The 15,607-nt window shown below is 38.4% G+C and overlaps 1 protein-coding gene across 1 annotated transcript; it reads left to right on the top strand.

Moving 5' to 3' along the window:
* The first annotated feature begins 2,127 nt into the window (after positions 1 to 2,127).
* On the top strand, positions 2,128 to 12,035 carry LOC112199100. Its single transcript, XM_024340160.2, is given in 3 exon segments — positions 2,128 to 2,506; positions 11,795 to 11,896; positions 11,898 to 12,035. Coding segments are annotated over 3 exon segments (594 nt in total). The 5' UTR covers positions 2,128 to 2,152.
* The last annotated feature ends 3,572 nt before the right edge of the window (positions 12,036 to 15,607 follow it).

Consider the following 15,607-nt stretch of genomic DNA (forward strand, 5'->3'; position numbering starts at 1 on the left):
CATTATATCCAATAGAAGAGACAACACTACTTGTAGGCATCATAGAATTAACATCAGATTTGACATTTGTAATCAGAGTTGGTGCAGGAGTAGACCCTTTGATATTATCATCTTGTGCTATGATTTCAGCAGTGGAAGGCAAGGAAAGAGACTTGTCAACCTCTTCAAGTTCAGCTTCAGCAATGAGCAAAAGAGACCTTAACTCTTGCATTGAAATGGGGTTATGCTTAGCCCTGATTATAGTCTTCATCGTAGTATAGGCTGATGGCAAACCAAGTAGAACAGAAACAATTATGTCTTCATCTGTCATATGAATCCCTACATTAGCCAGCTGATCACAAGCAATCTTCACTCGATCCAGGTAGTTGTCAATAGAATCTGACCCTTTTTGAAGTTTGTAAAAGTTGCTCTTTGTTAAACCAAGAAGTAGAGGCATACCTCTCTTTAAGCAAACACCAAAGGTCTCTAGAAGTGTATAGAGTAGCAACAAGCAAAGTCATAACAGCATAATCATTTTGTTTCCAAGTAAGGTACTCTGCTGTCATTTCAGATAAGACACCACCTTCTTTTGTGATCATGTATTGTGAAGGACAAGGAAATGATCCATCGACATATTTCATTAGGCCACAACCTCTTAACATTGTCTCTAACAAAAACTTCCATGTGACATAGTTAGAGCCATCTAAGTGAACCGGAATCAAATTGCAGAAGTTGGACAGTAGACAATTTCTTAAGTCAATATCGGTATTCATGATGATAGGCAACACAGATCAACACTCAAAATTCACCACTGATGATCTCCAATGATGAACTGATGAACATAACCAAAAACTAACAACTTCCAGCTTATGTAATGTATAGCAACTTCACACTAGGAACAAATAAATTCCAACAAAATAGCTCTATGATCTTCAATAATTTCTAATATAATCTTGAACAAATTCTGATGAGAAGCTAGGATTTGTAGACTTCCATATCTTCCAAAATCACCACTAGATCTTCCACAATCTTCTATTCACAGTAAGTCAACGAAAATTGCACAAAAGCAAGTACTGAAACTTCAACAAGTGAAAACTAGGGTTTCATCAAACTTCAATCTGAAGCAAACTTCAACAAATCTCATGAATTTGGACTAAGAGCAGTAGCATACTACTTCAAACTTAGAATCAAAGCTTCGAAACCAAAAAAAAAAATCAGCAACAAATATCAACTATCAGAACTTTCACAATTCCAGATCTAAAGAATGAACTTATCTCAAGGTTGAAATCTTCGATTTTGCAGAAATCAACACTAGCAGGAAGAACTAGAAGAGAACGATAGCTCCATGAACCTCAATTAGCTAGGCACAAAATCTGATCCCGATCGAACCTGGCTCTTGATGCCATGAAAGCTCTAATAGAGAAGCCCAGAAAATACAGAGGAAATGAGAGAGAAATTGTATTGCGTATCAGGTTGATTACAAAATGAAAGTTGAGTACATATTTATACTAGCTGAAAAGAACAGATGAGGTACACGTGTAAGAGAACTTGCCACAAAGAAACTGATTGCTAACTGACCTTATTAAGCTAATAGCAGAAAAGCAACAATATTCAACAGATATATTTGATCACAATCCTAACAAAAGCGAGCATCAATCTCCTTCCTCTGGGATTGGTGTGCAAAGATAGCCCTTCATCGTCTTTATTGTGTAAGTAGGGGATTCAGAGGTGGACATAGATATGATGAGGTGTTGATCGGAGCAAACAAATCAGAACTTGTATCAACTTGTATTCTCTTAATCAGATTTGCCATTACAATTATGAGGATGTGAACATTTTAAGAGCTAAAATCAATGTGCAAAGCCGAAGAAGAAACGTCCACCGTGGTTTTCCGTTGTAGCATTAACTCCAAATATGAAAGAGGTTGCCACCGCATACAAGTTAGAAACGGCTTGTGGCAAGAGCAGGAAAATCACACGTAAAGCTCTTGCCATGCAGCTTTTCACCACTTGCCAATAGCTCACATTGTCCATCTGCCCTTGGTAGAAGTTGAGACAACCACATTAAACCCACTCCCCTCAGTTCCCTTCAACCGCAAACACAGAGAAAACCCCTTCACCGCTTTTAGCTAGCTAAATTACCCTGAAACAGAGGAAAACACAAATTGTCTCAGATGCAGCAGATGAAGGAAGAAGAATCTAATGGGCAAGAGAAGAAGTTATCTACCAATGAGGAAAGCCAACACAAAGAAAAGGATTATGAAGGGAAAGATCAAAAGGAAGAGCACCAGCTTCCTCTAATGGCCTTGAATCTTGTATCGAGGCTTTGTAGGAATGTGGAGGAGTCGGTAGATTTCTACACCAAAATGTTGGGGTTTGTCAAGATTGAGAGGCCACCGGCTTTTGATTTCGACGGCGCTTGGCTGTTTAACTATGGAGTTGGGATTCACTTGGTGCAGTCCAAAGATAAGGATAGGCTCCCTGATCAAGATCATTTGGATCCCATGGACAACCACATCTCATTTCAGGTTCATCTCTTGTAAGTACATTGGACTATCCCTATTCAACACACGACTTTCCCAAAGTCACAAGGAAATCAGAAACTGCAAAGCCTAGGAGAGTATCTCTTCTATTTGTTCGGAGGCTTAATGAAAATCAAAGAAGTCTGCAAGGTCGGATCATCAAGAGAAAATCAAGGAGGATCACTCTCACTGATCTTGAGTATAAGTGGTATTCATTTCATATCATGCTAGATGAGATGATTTAAATTGATATGCATGTCGATTAAATTGATTTGGTATACACATCTGAATTAAAGATTTTTGACATGCATGGCTGATAAATAGGAAGTGTAGATTTCAGTTTTAAACATCTTTCCATATTTATCTTATTTGCTAATTAAGAAAAGATTTGTTTGAGGGGGAGTTTTCCTCTCTTATAAAAGGTTTCGAAACTGAAATTAGATGTAGGGTTTTTTCATGCATAAAATTGTCCTCTCTTGAACTACTAGTTTTTGTTCAAATCAGTTTCAGAAAACTCTCTACTTGTTTCATGTATTCCATTGCATAATCTCTCATGTTCATAATTCACTCTCAAGATCAGTGAGACGTTGAGATAGAGGAAGATTAGTTGATTGGCTCTTGTTGATAGAATGATGATTAAGTAAAAAGTTAGATCAGTTGTAAATCAAGTTAGCATTTGTTGCTAAGTGAATGTGTTTGTTATGAACAACACTACTTGTATACTGTAAACTCATTTGATTCATATTGGATTGATTTCTCCTGTTGGCTACGTTAAAAGCCACGCAATGAAGTTTCCTCAGTGGAGAGGTTTACATTGCGTCAGCAAAAGCTTGTGTTCTTTTTACTTGAGTTGTTTGATTGTCTAGTCTTATTATTTATTCAAGTCTCTGAGTTATTGTTCCATCTGGTGAAAACAATTGGCATCAGAGCGGGTTCTAGAACTTTCTAGTGATGCTAGGAAAGATGGAACATTCACGTGATAGGGCTGCTGGTGGATCTATAAATAGTCCTCCATGGTTCGATGGTGGGTGTGAAAAATATACTCAGTGGAAGATATACATGAAATCATATCTCTATGCTCAAGATGAACATGTGTGGAATATTGTAGAAAATGACTAGACTGTACCTATGGTAAAAGCAAAAGGAGAAAGCTCTTCCACTGCCAATCCCAAACCAAGGAAGGACTGGACTGAGGAGGAAGTTCGTGATCTGCAAGCAGATTTCAAGGCTAAGAACAACATTTTCACAGCCCTATCTGAACGGGAAAAACTGAGAATCAGTCACTGTGATACTGCCAAGCAGCATGGGACCTTCTACAGACTACATATGAAGGAAATAAAAAGGTACGTGCACAAAAATTACAAGCACTGATTTTTGAGTTCGAAACTATGACTATGGGAGATGATGAAACCGTTGATGACTTCCATGGTAGAATTCTTAAAATTTCCGGTCAGTGTCGTAGTCTGGGAGCACCTTTTGATGAAGATAGGATTGTCAAAAAGATTCTCAAGGCCTTGCCAGAAAAATTTCATTCAAAAGTCACTAGTATAGAGGACTCATTTGACATTGATGAGTATCCACTCGATGAGCTCATCGGCAATCTCAAAACTTATGAGATGAGGTTAAAACCTGAGAAGAAAAATAGGGTTGTAGCCTTCAAGGCTGTAAAAGGAGTAGAAGAAGAAGAAGAAACACTAGATCTTGCTCTACTGACAAAGGAATTCAAAAGATTTCTCAAAAGCAAGAACTCTTCTAGAAATCCCAATGCTCCTAGGAAAAACTCTTATAACGGAAGCAGTAGCAGCAATGACTACAACAACAAGAGTGGAAAAGGAAGCTTCAAGGGAACCCACTCAGGAAAACCTAAATGTTATGAGTGTGGTGGCTATGGTCATATCTCTACTGACTGTGGAAATAGAAAGCATGGAAACAGCAACAACAAGTCTCTTCTTTCAACTTGGAGTGATGATGAGTCTCAAGAAGTTGAAAATCTGGCTCTTGTATCATCACTTCTACCTGATTCAGACAGTGACGAGGCCTTCTCTGATGATGAAACAAATGTTCGCTGCAGACAACTCTACAAAGCTTCAAAGGCAACTCTGCTTAGAAACTTGAATTTGGAAAAAGAAGTAGAATTTCTGAAAACTGAAAAAGAAAAAGTGGAGCATCCATTGGAATCCTCACAATCTGCATGGAAACCAGAGGAAAGCAAACATGTGAGTGATCTACAAGATGACCAAGAGTTATTGACATTGAAGACTGAAAAAGATGAGTATCTCAAGAGGATCAAATTGCTGGAAATGGATGTTAAAGGACAACAAGCATTGAACTTGGAATTGTTGGCTAAAAATGAGTCTCTGCAAGATGAGTTAAAATTGACTCAATAGAAAGATTCACCAAGTTTGATGTCAGCTCTAGCTCCATGTCAAAATTGCTCGGATCAGGAAAAGCTCCTCATGACACTTATGGGTTAGGATACACTGGAGAGAATTCCAAAAGTACTAAATTCGTAAGAGCATCAAGACCATCTGTAGAAAAGGAAGAAGTCTACATTGATGATCATGTCAAGATTGTGAAGGAAGGCAAACAAAACCCAAACTTTCAGGTAAAAATTGACCAAGAGTTCCCTACTGGTCAAAACAGGTACGCAAACTCTAGAACTTTTATTCCTACTTGTCATCACTGTGGTAAGATAGGCCATATCAGACTTAGGTGCAATGAAAGGTTTTCAAACTCACAGTTTTCTCAAGAAAAATGTACGGTTGAATCCCAACAGTTTGAACTTAAAGAACAAAAAGAACTCATTAACAGACTAGCTGAAATTGTATATAAGAAGAACTTTCAAACTGAAAGAAGAAAAGAGGTCTAGACCAAGAAAAATGAAAGTAAATGTCTTTGATCTTATAAAACTAATGATACATGTCTTTTCGCGTGTGCAAGCAAAGCTCAACAAAGCTCTCACATTGAGGCTACTTATTTGGTAACCTTGACTGCATTAGCTGACAAGCGACGAGATTTCTGGTATGTTGACAGTGGTTGCTCTAGACACATGACTGGAGACAAAACCTGGTTTACATCCTTTAAGGATGAAAACACAACTGGATCGGTCACGTTTGGAAATGGAAGAAAAGCAAATATTCTGGCTCGAGGCACAGTAAACACTCCAGGTATACCTAACCTTAAAAATGTTTTATTCGTTGAAGGCTTAACTGCAAATCTGATTAGCGTCAGTTATTTGGCTGATGACTATGAAGACGTGTGGTTTAACAAACAGAGATGTTTGGTCTTAAATCAGAAAGGAGAAGGTATCATGGGAGGTAAGAGATCTGTTGATAACTGTTATCATATTCAGGCTAATGAATCTTCCAGCTTGCAGTCCTGTTTGTCTGTAAAATCCACAGAGGAGACCTTTGAACTTTGGCACAGGAAGATGGGACATGTAAACTATCAGGACTTGCTGAAATTATCCTCCAAGCAATGTGTCAGAGGCTTGCCCAATTTAAAGGGCAAATCTGATAAGATATGTGGGGACTGCAAAATTGGAAAGCAAACAAAGGCAGCTCACAGGGTGATAAATTCTGCAACAACCACAAAGGTATTGGAGCTACTACACATGGATCTCATGGGACCAGCTCAATCTGAAAGTATTGGAGGTAAGAGCTATATGCTAGTAGTTGTAGGTGATTTCTCAAGATACACTTGGGTAAAATTCTTAAAAGACAAAACTGAAACGTTTGAGTCTTTTAAAAACTTGAGTCAAAAATTGATCATTGAGAAGCAGTCATCTAATACCAGCATAGTGAGAGTAAGGTCGGATAATGGTACGGAATTTAAAAATTCCGCTTTTTCTAACTATTTTCATAACCTTGGTGTGTCACATGAATTCTCAGCTCCAATCACTCCACAGCAAAATGACATTGTGGAAAGGAAAAATAGGGTATTGCTAGACATGGCTTGAGTGATGTTACATGCTGCAGGTCTAAGCACAAACTTTTGGGCTGAGGCTATCAGCACTGCGTGCTATACGATAAATAGAGTCTTTTTCAGACCAGGTACTGATCACACAGCTTATGAGCTGTGGAAAGGTAAGAAGCCTAATGTGGGATACTTTCATGTTTTTGGAAGTCCTTGCTTCATCTTACGAGATAGAGAGCACCTTGGTAAATTTGATGCTAGAAGTGATGATGGTGTGTTCTTGGGATATTCTCTAAATAGTAGAGCTTATAGGGTTTACAATAAAAGAACGTGAATTATTATGGAATCCATTAATGTCTCTATTGATGATCAATGTGTGAAACGGGAAGAATCATTTGCAGATCCATCTCCCTCCTCTGTCACACAAACACTGAACACAGAAGCTCCAACTGAGGAAAAGGAAGAGGAATTCCCTGACAGTATTTTTGAACCGGCTCCCACTCAGAGGAGAGGGTTCAAGCAAGTTCAAAAAGACCACTCCAGTCAAGATATCATCGGAAATCTAACAGATGGACCGACAACTAGGAGAAAAGCTACAGCACAGGTAAGTCCCTTTGAGGTAAGTCAAGAGAATGTGTTACTGTGTTTTGTTACAAAAAATCTGCTAAGCATGAATGTTATATCCCATTTTGGTTTTGTGTCCATCGTTGAACCAAAAAAATATTAAGGAAGCCTTGTTGGATGATAACTGGATTAGTGCTATGCAGGATGAGCTGAATCAGTTTACTAGGAATGATGTGTGGTACTTGGTACCTCGACCTAGTAAGTGCAATGTTATAGGAACAAAGTGGATTTTCATAAACAAAAGTGATGAAAAAGGAAATGTAATTAGAAATAAAGCTAGACTAGTTGCTCAAGGATACTCTCAGGTTGAAGGTCTTGACTTTGACGAGACATTTGCTCCTGTAGCTATATTAGAATCAGTTAGGTTGCTCCTTTCCGTAGCATGTCATCTCAAGTTCAAATTATTTCAAATGGACGTCAAAACTGCTTTTCTGATTGGGATTCTTCAGGAAGAAGTTTATGTGGAACAGCCTCCAGGTTTCAAAGATCCATATAACTTAGATCATGTCTACCGGCTCAAGAAAGCCCTGTATGGACTGAAGCAGGCTCCTCGAGCCTGGTATGAGAGGCTTTCTACTCATCTTGTAGGAAAAGGGTATACTAGAGGGTCCATTGATAAAACATTGTTTATCGAACGAACTAAAAATGAAATTATCATTGCACAAGTGTATGTTGACGATATTGTTTTTGGTTCCACATCCAGATACCTTGTCAAAGAGTTTCAATCCGTCATGGAAAGTGAATTTGAAATGAGCATGTGTGGTGAACTAACTTTTTTTCTTGGTTTGCAAGTAAGGCAGATGGATACAGGTCTATTTCTCTCTCAAACCAAATACGCAGAGAATCTGATCAAGAAATTTGGTCTTGAATCCAAGAAGACAGTGAGCAATCCCATGGGTACCACTACTAAGCTGAGCGAAGACTAGGATGGGAAATCAGTTGATCCCACACTCTTTCGCAGTATGATCGACAGCTTGCTCTATCTCACGGCTAGCATACCTGACATTTCCTACAGTGTGGGAGTGTGTGCTCGATTTCAATCAAATCCCAAAGAATCACACTCGGAAGCTGTCAAAAGAATCATCCAATATATTTCAGGTATAGTTCACTGTGGTATTTTCTATACCTTTGACACTAATGTGGAAATTGCAGGATATTCTGATGCTGACTGGGGCGGAAACTTAAAGGACAGAAAGAGTACCTCTGGGGGATGCTTCTTCATTGGCAACAATCTGGTTGCTTGGCACAGTAAGAAACAAAACTGCATCTCTCTATCTACTGCAGAAGCTGAATATGTTGCAGCTGGAAGTTGCTGCACACAAATGCTTTGGATGAAGCAAATGCTTCATGATTATGGCATCTCTCAAGGTAAGTTGTCTATCTTCTGTGACAATACTAGTGCCATCAATATCACAAAAAATCATGTTCAACATTCTTGAACAAAGCACATTGACCTTCGATATCACTTTATTCGGGATTTGGTTGAGCAACATATACTTGAGTTAAGCTTTGTGCCCACTGCAAGTCAACTTGCTAATTTGTTCACTAAACCACTTGACACTACTAGGTTTGAGATGTTGAGAAATGCATTAGGAATTTGTTCTAAGCATTAAGGCACATGAATGACTGTCCACTGTTGATTGAGAAAAATTGTGATCCTAGTATCCCTTGACCACAATCACTAGTGAAATGGACATCTATTCAGCTATGTATCCTTTATTGCCATGCCTTATTCTGGACAAATAAATTGTGTACTCAGGTTTAGTCACTGAATCACGTAACTTTACTATTCACTTATAGCGGTATGTGGTGGCATGTTTCTTGTTCCTTGTCAAGGGAGAATAGGTGAAGTAGGAACCTTGCTTAACATGCTCAGATGGTTAACTCCCTCTTCTCAAAGTAATCAGGTCCTTATTGTGGTGAACTTTCAAGGATTTGTAAGAAACGAGAATGGATATGTGTATCCCTTCACTCAAATTAATCAAGTCTTAGTTGTGGTATACTTTCCAAGGTTTGCAAGAAACGAGTTGGTAGGTGACTTTCGTACATAAATTCTGAAAATTCAAACAACAGCTCGAGACCCTCTTCTTGGAGCATCCTTGTTATGTTTAGTACCCTAAGACCGTCTGGTCTGGGAGTTACTAAGACAGGTCTTGTTACATGAGTTAGTGTTTACAATATAAAGAAGTCTATGACTCAACTAAAATAAGTCTCTGGGAACAATCTTTCCTACCTCTCCTAGGAGATTTTCTGAGCTCAGTCTATGTGTGAAGTTCTTCTCCTTCGTTTCTTCTCTCCTTCACCGAACATGTTTCTAAGCCCCATGTACTGCTCATACTCACTTCATTCACCGGTTTACTCTTTCATGTCTAAAAATGAGTACCAATTCAATTTGTTGATGGAATACATCGTGGTTGATACCTTGACTTATGTTCCTTTCATTAATTGATTAATGCTCTTTGGGTTTCAACTATGCTATATTTTCTCTTTTCAATATGACAACTGCATTCTTTCCCTTGATTCTTAACCAAGGACACGATAGTGTGATATTATTGCTGATTATGGACATTGGTTTGTCTCTTCGTTTCCTTCCTTTATTGCCATCTGGCTGCGCTTAATTTCCTTATTGATTAAGACTCAGTTGAGGGGGAGATGTTGCTTGCATGCGTGTATCTCGGTAACATATCTTGTTATAATTGCTCTTCTTGGAAACGATATCTCCAACCGATATGTCTCTTGATTTTCTCTAACCCTACTGGTTTGCTCTATATATAACCTATGATTTTTTTTCGGATTTCACTCTGGTTTGTCTCAGTGTTTAGAGTTTTTCAATTCCTGTTTCTCTCACCATGGTTCGCACAAAACAAACTACTCGTCTTGGTGGACATCGACGCCTTCCTCCTCCAGAGGAGGGCCGTCAGGCTGCTGCCAGAGCTGGCATTCTCCATCCCGGCATGCCCCGTGAACGAAGTCGGAGTCCTCCTCTTCGCCCATCTTCTTCTGGTGTCCCTTCTGCTGTTCCTCATCCTCCTGTTTCTCTGGATAGTCTCCGTGACCAGATCCTGGTGGCTGACTGGTGGATTGCATGCCTCACTACCGACATGGACGACATGCACTCTCTTCTTGTTCGTACTCATCATGCCCTGACCAACCTCACCAAGGAGATCCGGACCTTGCAGCGCCACCCTCCCGGGTTTGACGCTCCCGGTCCATCCACCGCAGCACAGGAGGCCGGCGCACCGGAGGAGAGCTCGGCTTCAATGGACAGCGAGGAGTTTCAGGACACTGTCACCAAGCTTATGGAGGAATTCGTCGTGCCTTCCCATTCAAAGGGGGAGAAGTAAAGTTTTTTTTATTATTTTGAAATTTATGTTTCTGCATTTTAATTTCTGTTGGACAATATTCCTTTTTGCTTTTGGGGTTGTAAGTGCATAAGCACAAACTATTTGGGATGCTTATTATTACTATATTATGTGAAATTTATTTTTGGCAACTTGGATCTGGAAAAGGATGGAAATTGATTCCTGATCCAAGAAGCACCTTTTACTATCTGTTGTGATCTATACAATCTAACATGCAGGGGTTCGAATGTGAAAGTCATGTGTTGAATGGGAATGCCCAAAGGGGGAGATTGTAAGTACATTGGACTATCCCTATTCAACACACGACTTTCCCAAAGTCACAAGGAAATCAGAAACTGCAAAGCTTAGGAGAGTATCTCTTCTATTTGTTCGGAGGCTTAAAGAAAATCAAAGAAGTCTGCAAGGTCGGATCATCAAGAGAAAATCAAGGAGGATCACTCTCACTAATCTTGAGTATAAGTGGTATTCATTTCATATCATGCTAGATGATTTAAATTGATATGCATGTCGATTAAATTGATTTGGTATACACATCTGAATTAAAGATTTTTGACATGCATGGCTGATAAATAGGAAGTGTAGATTTCAGTTTTAAACATCTTTCCATATTTATCTTATTTGCTAATTAAGAAAAGATTTGTTTGAGGGGGAGTTTTCCTCTCTTATAAAAGGTTTCAAAACTGAAATTAGATGTAGGGTTTTTTCATGCATAAAATTGTCCTCTCTTGAACTACTAGTTTTTGTTCAAATCAGTTTCAGAAAACTCTCTACTTGTTTCATGTATTCCATTGCATAATCTCTCATGTTCATAATTCACTCTCAAGATCAGTGAGACGTTGAGATAGAGGAAGATTAGTTGATTGGCTCTTGTTGATAGAATGATGATTAAGTAAAAAGTTAGATCAGTTGTAAATCAAGTTAGCATTTGTTGCTAAGTGAATGTGTTTGTTATGAACAACACTACTTGTATACTGTAAACTCATTTTATTCATATTGGATTGATTTCTCGTGTTGGCTACGTTAAAAGCCACGCAGTGAAGTTTCCTCAGTGGAGAGGTTTACATTACGTCAGCAAAAGGTTGTGTTCTTTTTACTTGAGTTGTTTAATTGTCTAGTCTTATTATTTATTCAAGTCTCTGAGTTATTGTTCCATCTGGTGAAAACATCTCTTTCACTGAAACAGTTTGTATGAAATATTTTTTTTTAATTATTGACACAATTAAATAGAACAATATGCTTTTGGGGATGTTGGAGTTGATATAAACAATTGATTCTTGTTCATACTTGAAACAAAAAGGTCTTATTCGTACCCATCCTAAGACGTTAAAGTTGTTCGGTGTTATGAAGTCGTTAGTGATTTGGTCATTTATATATGAACTCTTAATGGTTGCAGTGTGAGGACATGGATGCAATGGTGAAGAAATTGGAGGAGCTAAACATAAAGTACATGAAGAGGACAGTGGAGGATGATAAAAATCGGACAAAAATTGATCAAATATATCTTCTTCAATGACCCAGATGGATTCATGATTGAGATATGCCATTGTGAGAATCTCAAGCTTGTTCCTGCAGGTTCCTTGGGCAAAATAAAGCTGCCAATTGATAGGCATAATCCTCCTATGGGATATGGGTGACAATGGTACTAATGCCAAGTCTGTAGGCTTTTCCTTTTGATGATCAACATGGTAATGTTAGGCTTAGGCGGTCACGAAGCTGATAGCTTAGCTAGGTTTTGGTTGTGCCTCCGTGAGTCTTGAGAGATCTCTTTATATTCTTATGTTTTCTTGTCAATCTTTCTTTTGTTTGAGGGTGTTTTCGTGGATTAGTACTGTATAGTACTTCTTCACTGATTTCAATCATCAAAATGCTATTACTTCACAACTGGGATTTTGAACATGTGTGACTTCATCTCTCTCGCCATGGACAAAAGATCGACTTGATGTGTAGCAGACCAAAAACAAGTGGCTGTTATTACTGGCTATGAGAAACTAAAATAAGAGGGAAAACCTGGACTGTAGTGATGCCAATAGCAGATGGTGCGATAGCGGAATAGAATTTCACCGATAAAATGAACTTGAAATTCCTAAAATGAAAAATAACAACTGAATTCATTCTTAGAATTTCAAGTCAATTAATACTAACCCATCTCATACAGTGCCCACCCCTTAGTCATTCAATTCATAGTTTGACCTATCCTATTTGGTTATTATGTTGATTTTGACATTATTTCTATGCAGGATTAAAGCGAGCAGATGAAAGTGAATAGCTTTGGATTTTAGAACGATTTGGAGTTTTTTCAGATTTCTAAATGGTTAAATGAGTGATTTTATAGAGGGAAAAATTTGGTTTGGGATCGCACGGTTTCTTAAAATCGCTTCTCAGAGGCCCAGAGATTAATTTGTGTCGGGGAGATTATGTCACAGCACTTGTGATGGTTAGCATTTGTTGGTGTTATATTGTTAGTTATGGTCATTAGGTTTTGCCTGAACAACTAATAATGTGGTAGCATCTAACTAAAAATGGATAAATAATTTGAGTGGTACAGTTCGATAAGTATTCAGTATCAAAAAATTGATGTCGGATTTATCTCATTTGGGCCTGGTTTATTTGTTTTTATATGTTTGTTTCAGTTTGTTTTACTTAATGTTGGTTAATTTTTTGCGCTATATGCGAGTAATAAATCCCTACATCAGTGATGTAGGGCGAATCAAGCTTTTTGCTTGTGTGTGTACTCAAAGTGTCTTGTCTGCTCTAGGTAGGCAGTGAGTTCCTTATTTCGTCAAATAGTCGCAACCTCTTAGTGGCAGGGTGAGACTAAATGTCATCGGATTTATGCTCTGGCGGCAACATAATAGGAAAGCTGGGCTATTGGTAATTACGTTATGTTATAATCGTGTTACATATCGAGTTATCATTTCGTTATGTCACCACTATATCAAAGCAAATAGAGTAGCTAGTAGAGCACTCTTTGCTAGTTAATGTCTGGTTGAATACTTTTTTTCGGTAGAGACTCCTGATATTATTTTAGGATATTCTGTAGATGCTTATTGTAATTAGAGGTTTAGTCTCAATGTCCCCTCCCTGTATTCGACATTTTTATTAGTCAAGACTTGAGGGCATTAGCACCAGCCTTTTTTTTCAAAAAAAAACAAAAACAAAAACAAAATGAAAAATGAAATCGTCTTGTATTACTTTGGTTTGGTATGTAACAACTACATTTTTGGTTTTGCAATTTTTTTTTTAAGCAAGAAAATAAAATTATAAAGAAAAGTCTATGGAGCAACCAGAGTTTACAACGTCAAATAATAAGGCTTTAAAGGCTTGGGCAAGCACTTTATCAAGCCAGCACAAGACATTGTTACAATTGTGTCCTAAATCTGCTTAGACATCCACAACAAAATTTGTTTCCCTAAGCACATGACGAAAAGAGATGGAGACAAAAGTAGAAGCTAGACATCGAATATATCTTCCACCAATTTACGCAGTCTCCAAGGAGAGTGAGTGACTCAATTGACCGCATCAATAACAATTTTTGAATCTCCTTCCACTTCCAAGCTGGTAAAACCTTTTTCTGTTGCTCAAACCAAACTGTCCCTTAAAGCCCTTGCTTTGGCCACAGAAACAGAAGCATGTCATGTGTTCGTGGCAGCTGCAACAATAAGGTGGCCATGGGAGTTCCTAATAATGAATCCACCCACTACAGAGTTCATGCAGACCGACCGGTCAAAATTAATTCTAACTGTATTCCCATTAGGCGCCATTCACCTGATTGGAGAAGGGTTTGATGGTGAATTAGCACCGCTGAAAGTGCAGTTTATATTCTGTTCCGCCTTCCTGGCAGCAGCAGCAGCAGCTGCTACCACAGAGGCAGGAGTAGGGTTTCTGTCCTTAAAAATTACATCATTCCTAGCTCTCCAAATCTGCCAACAAGTAATAATCACTAGAGTAAACATATCCTCTCTAAAGGGACCATTTTCAAACAAACCAAGAAAAACTTCAATAGCCCTCCTCCCAGTTTAGTGATGAAGATAGCCCAGTTAATCTCCACACCTCTTTGGCAAAAGTGCAGAAACCAAACAGGTGATCCGCAGTTTCATTATCATTTTGGCACAGGGGACAAGTATTGTCATTTATTATGCCAAACCTGGAGAGTCGATCCCTCGTTTTCAACCTGTCTCTTAAAAGTAACCAACCAAATAGTTTAGCCTTCGGTTGGATGTTCAATAGCCATAATTTGTTCATAAGGGAAGTTCTATCATGTTTCTACATGTCATTTAGCTGTAACCAAGTTGCATATTTAATAGTAAAGTTACCGTGAGAAGCAGGTCCCCAAACAAACTCGATCATCCTGCTGATCTGTGACTGGAAGAGGTATTCCCAAAATCTGTTTAACAATGACCTGATCCAACACAGAAGATAATTTCCCTATGTTCCAGGAGTGATTGATAATATAATCAACCACCGTTTCATTTAAATTTAACTCCTCTCTTATAGTGTCAGGAATAAGGTCTAAGAGAGGGTGATCCAAAACCCAGTTAAAAGTCCAGAATTGAATATCCTTACCGTTTCCCACTATCCACTTGAGTCCTTTAAGGATTAAGTGTCTGGTGTCCAAGATTCCATTCCAAGCACAAGAGCTCTTTTGCTTCTTCTTGACCTAAAAAAAAGAGTTGTTTCTTAAATACTTTTTCCGAACAATCTGTGTCCACCAATTATCCTAATCATGTATCACTTTCCAAGCTAGTTTAGCAAGAGCTGCATTGTTAAAGAAAGCTGCTAGCCTTATTCCCGGTCCGCCTAAGGATTTGGGTTTACAGACCTGGTCCCAAGCAATCAGGGGGCATTTAGTGTCAGAACCCCAAAAGAAATTCCTTGATTTCCTATCTATTTCATTGGTTATTTTCTTTGGACATTTAAAACAAGACATGACATGATTTGGTATACCTACTAAGTTAGCTTTTATTAGGGTGAGTCTACCTGCTCTGGAGAGGGATCCTTTTTTCCAACCCGCCAATTTACTAGAAATCTTGAGCATGAGTTCTCTAGCATTGACAAGATCTTTCCAGAAGAGAACATTGTGAATGCCTAAATGCTTGCCAATAGTAGCTTTCTATTGAATATTCAGGATACCTGTAATATATATCCCTCTTTAGACTAGAACTCACTTTAGGTGAAAAATAAATAGTTGACTTATTGTAATTTATCC

The sequence above is a fragment of the Rosa chinensis genome, chromosome 1 (genome assembly GCF_002994745.2).
Source record: "Rosa chinensis cultivar Old Blush chromosome 1, RchiOBHm-V2, whole genome shotgun sequence".
NCBI lineage: Eukaryota > Viridiplantae > Streptophyta > Magnoliopsida > Rosales > Rosaceae > Rosa > Rosa chinensis.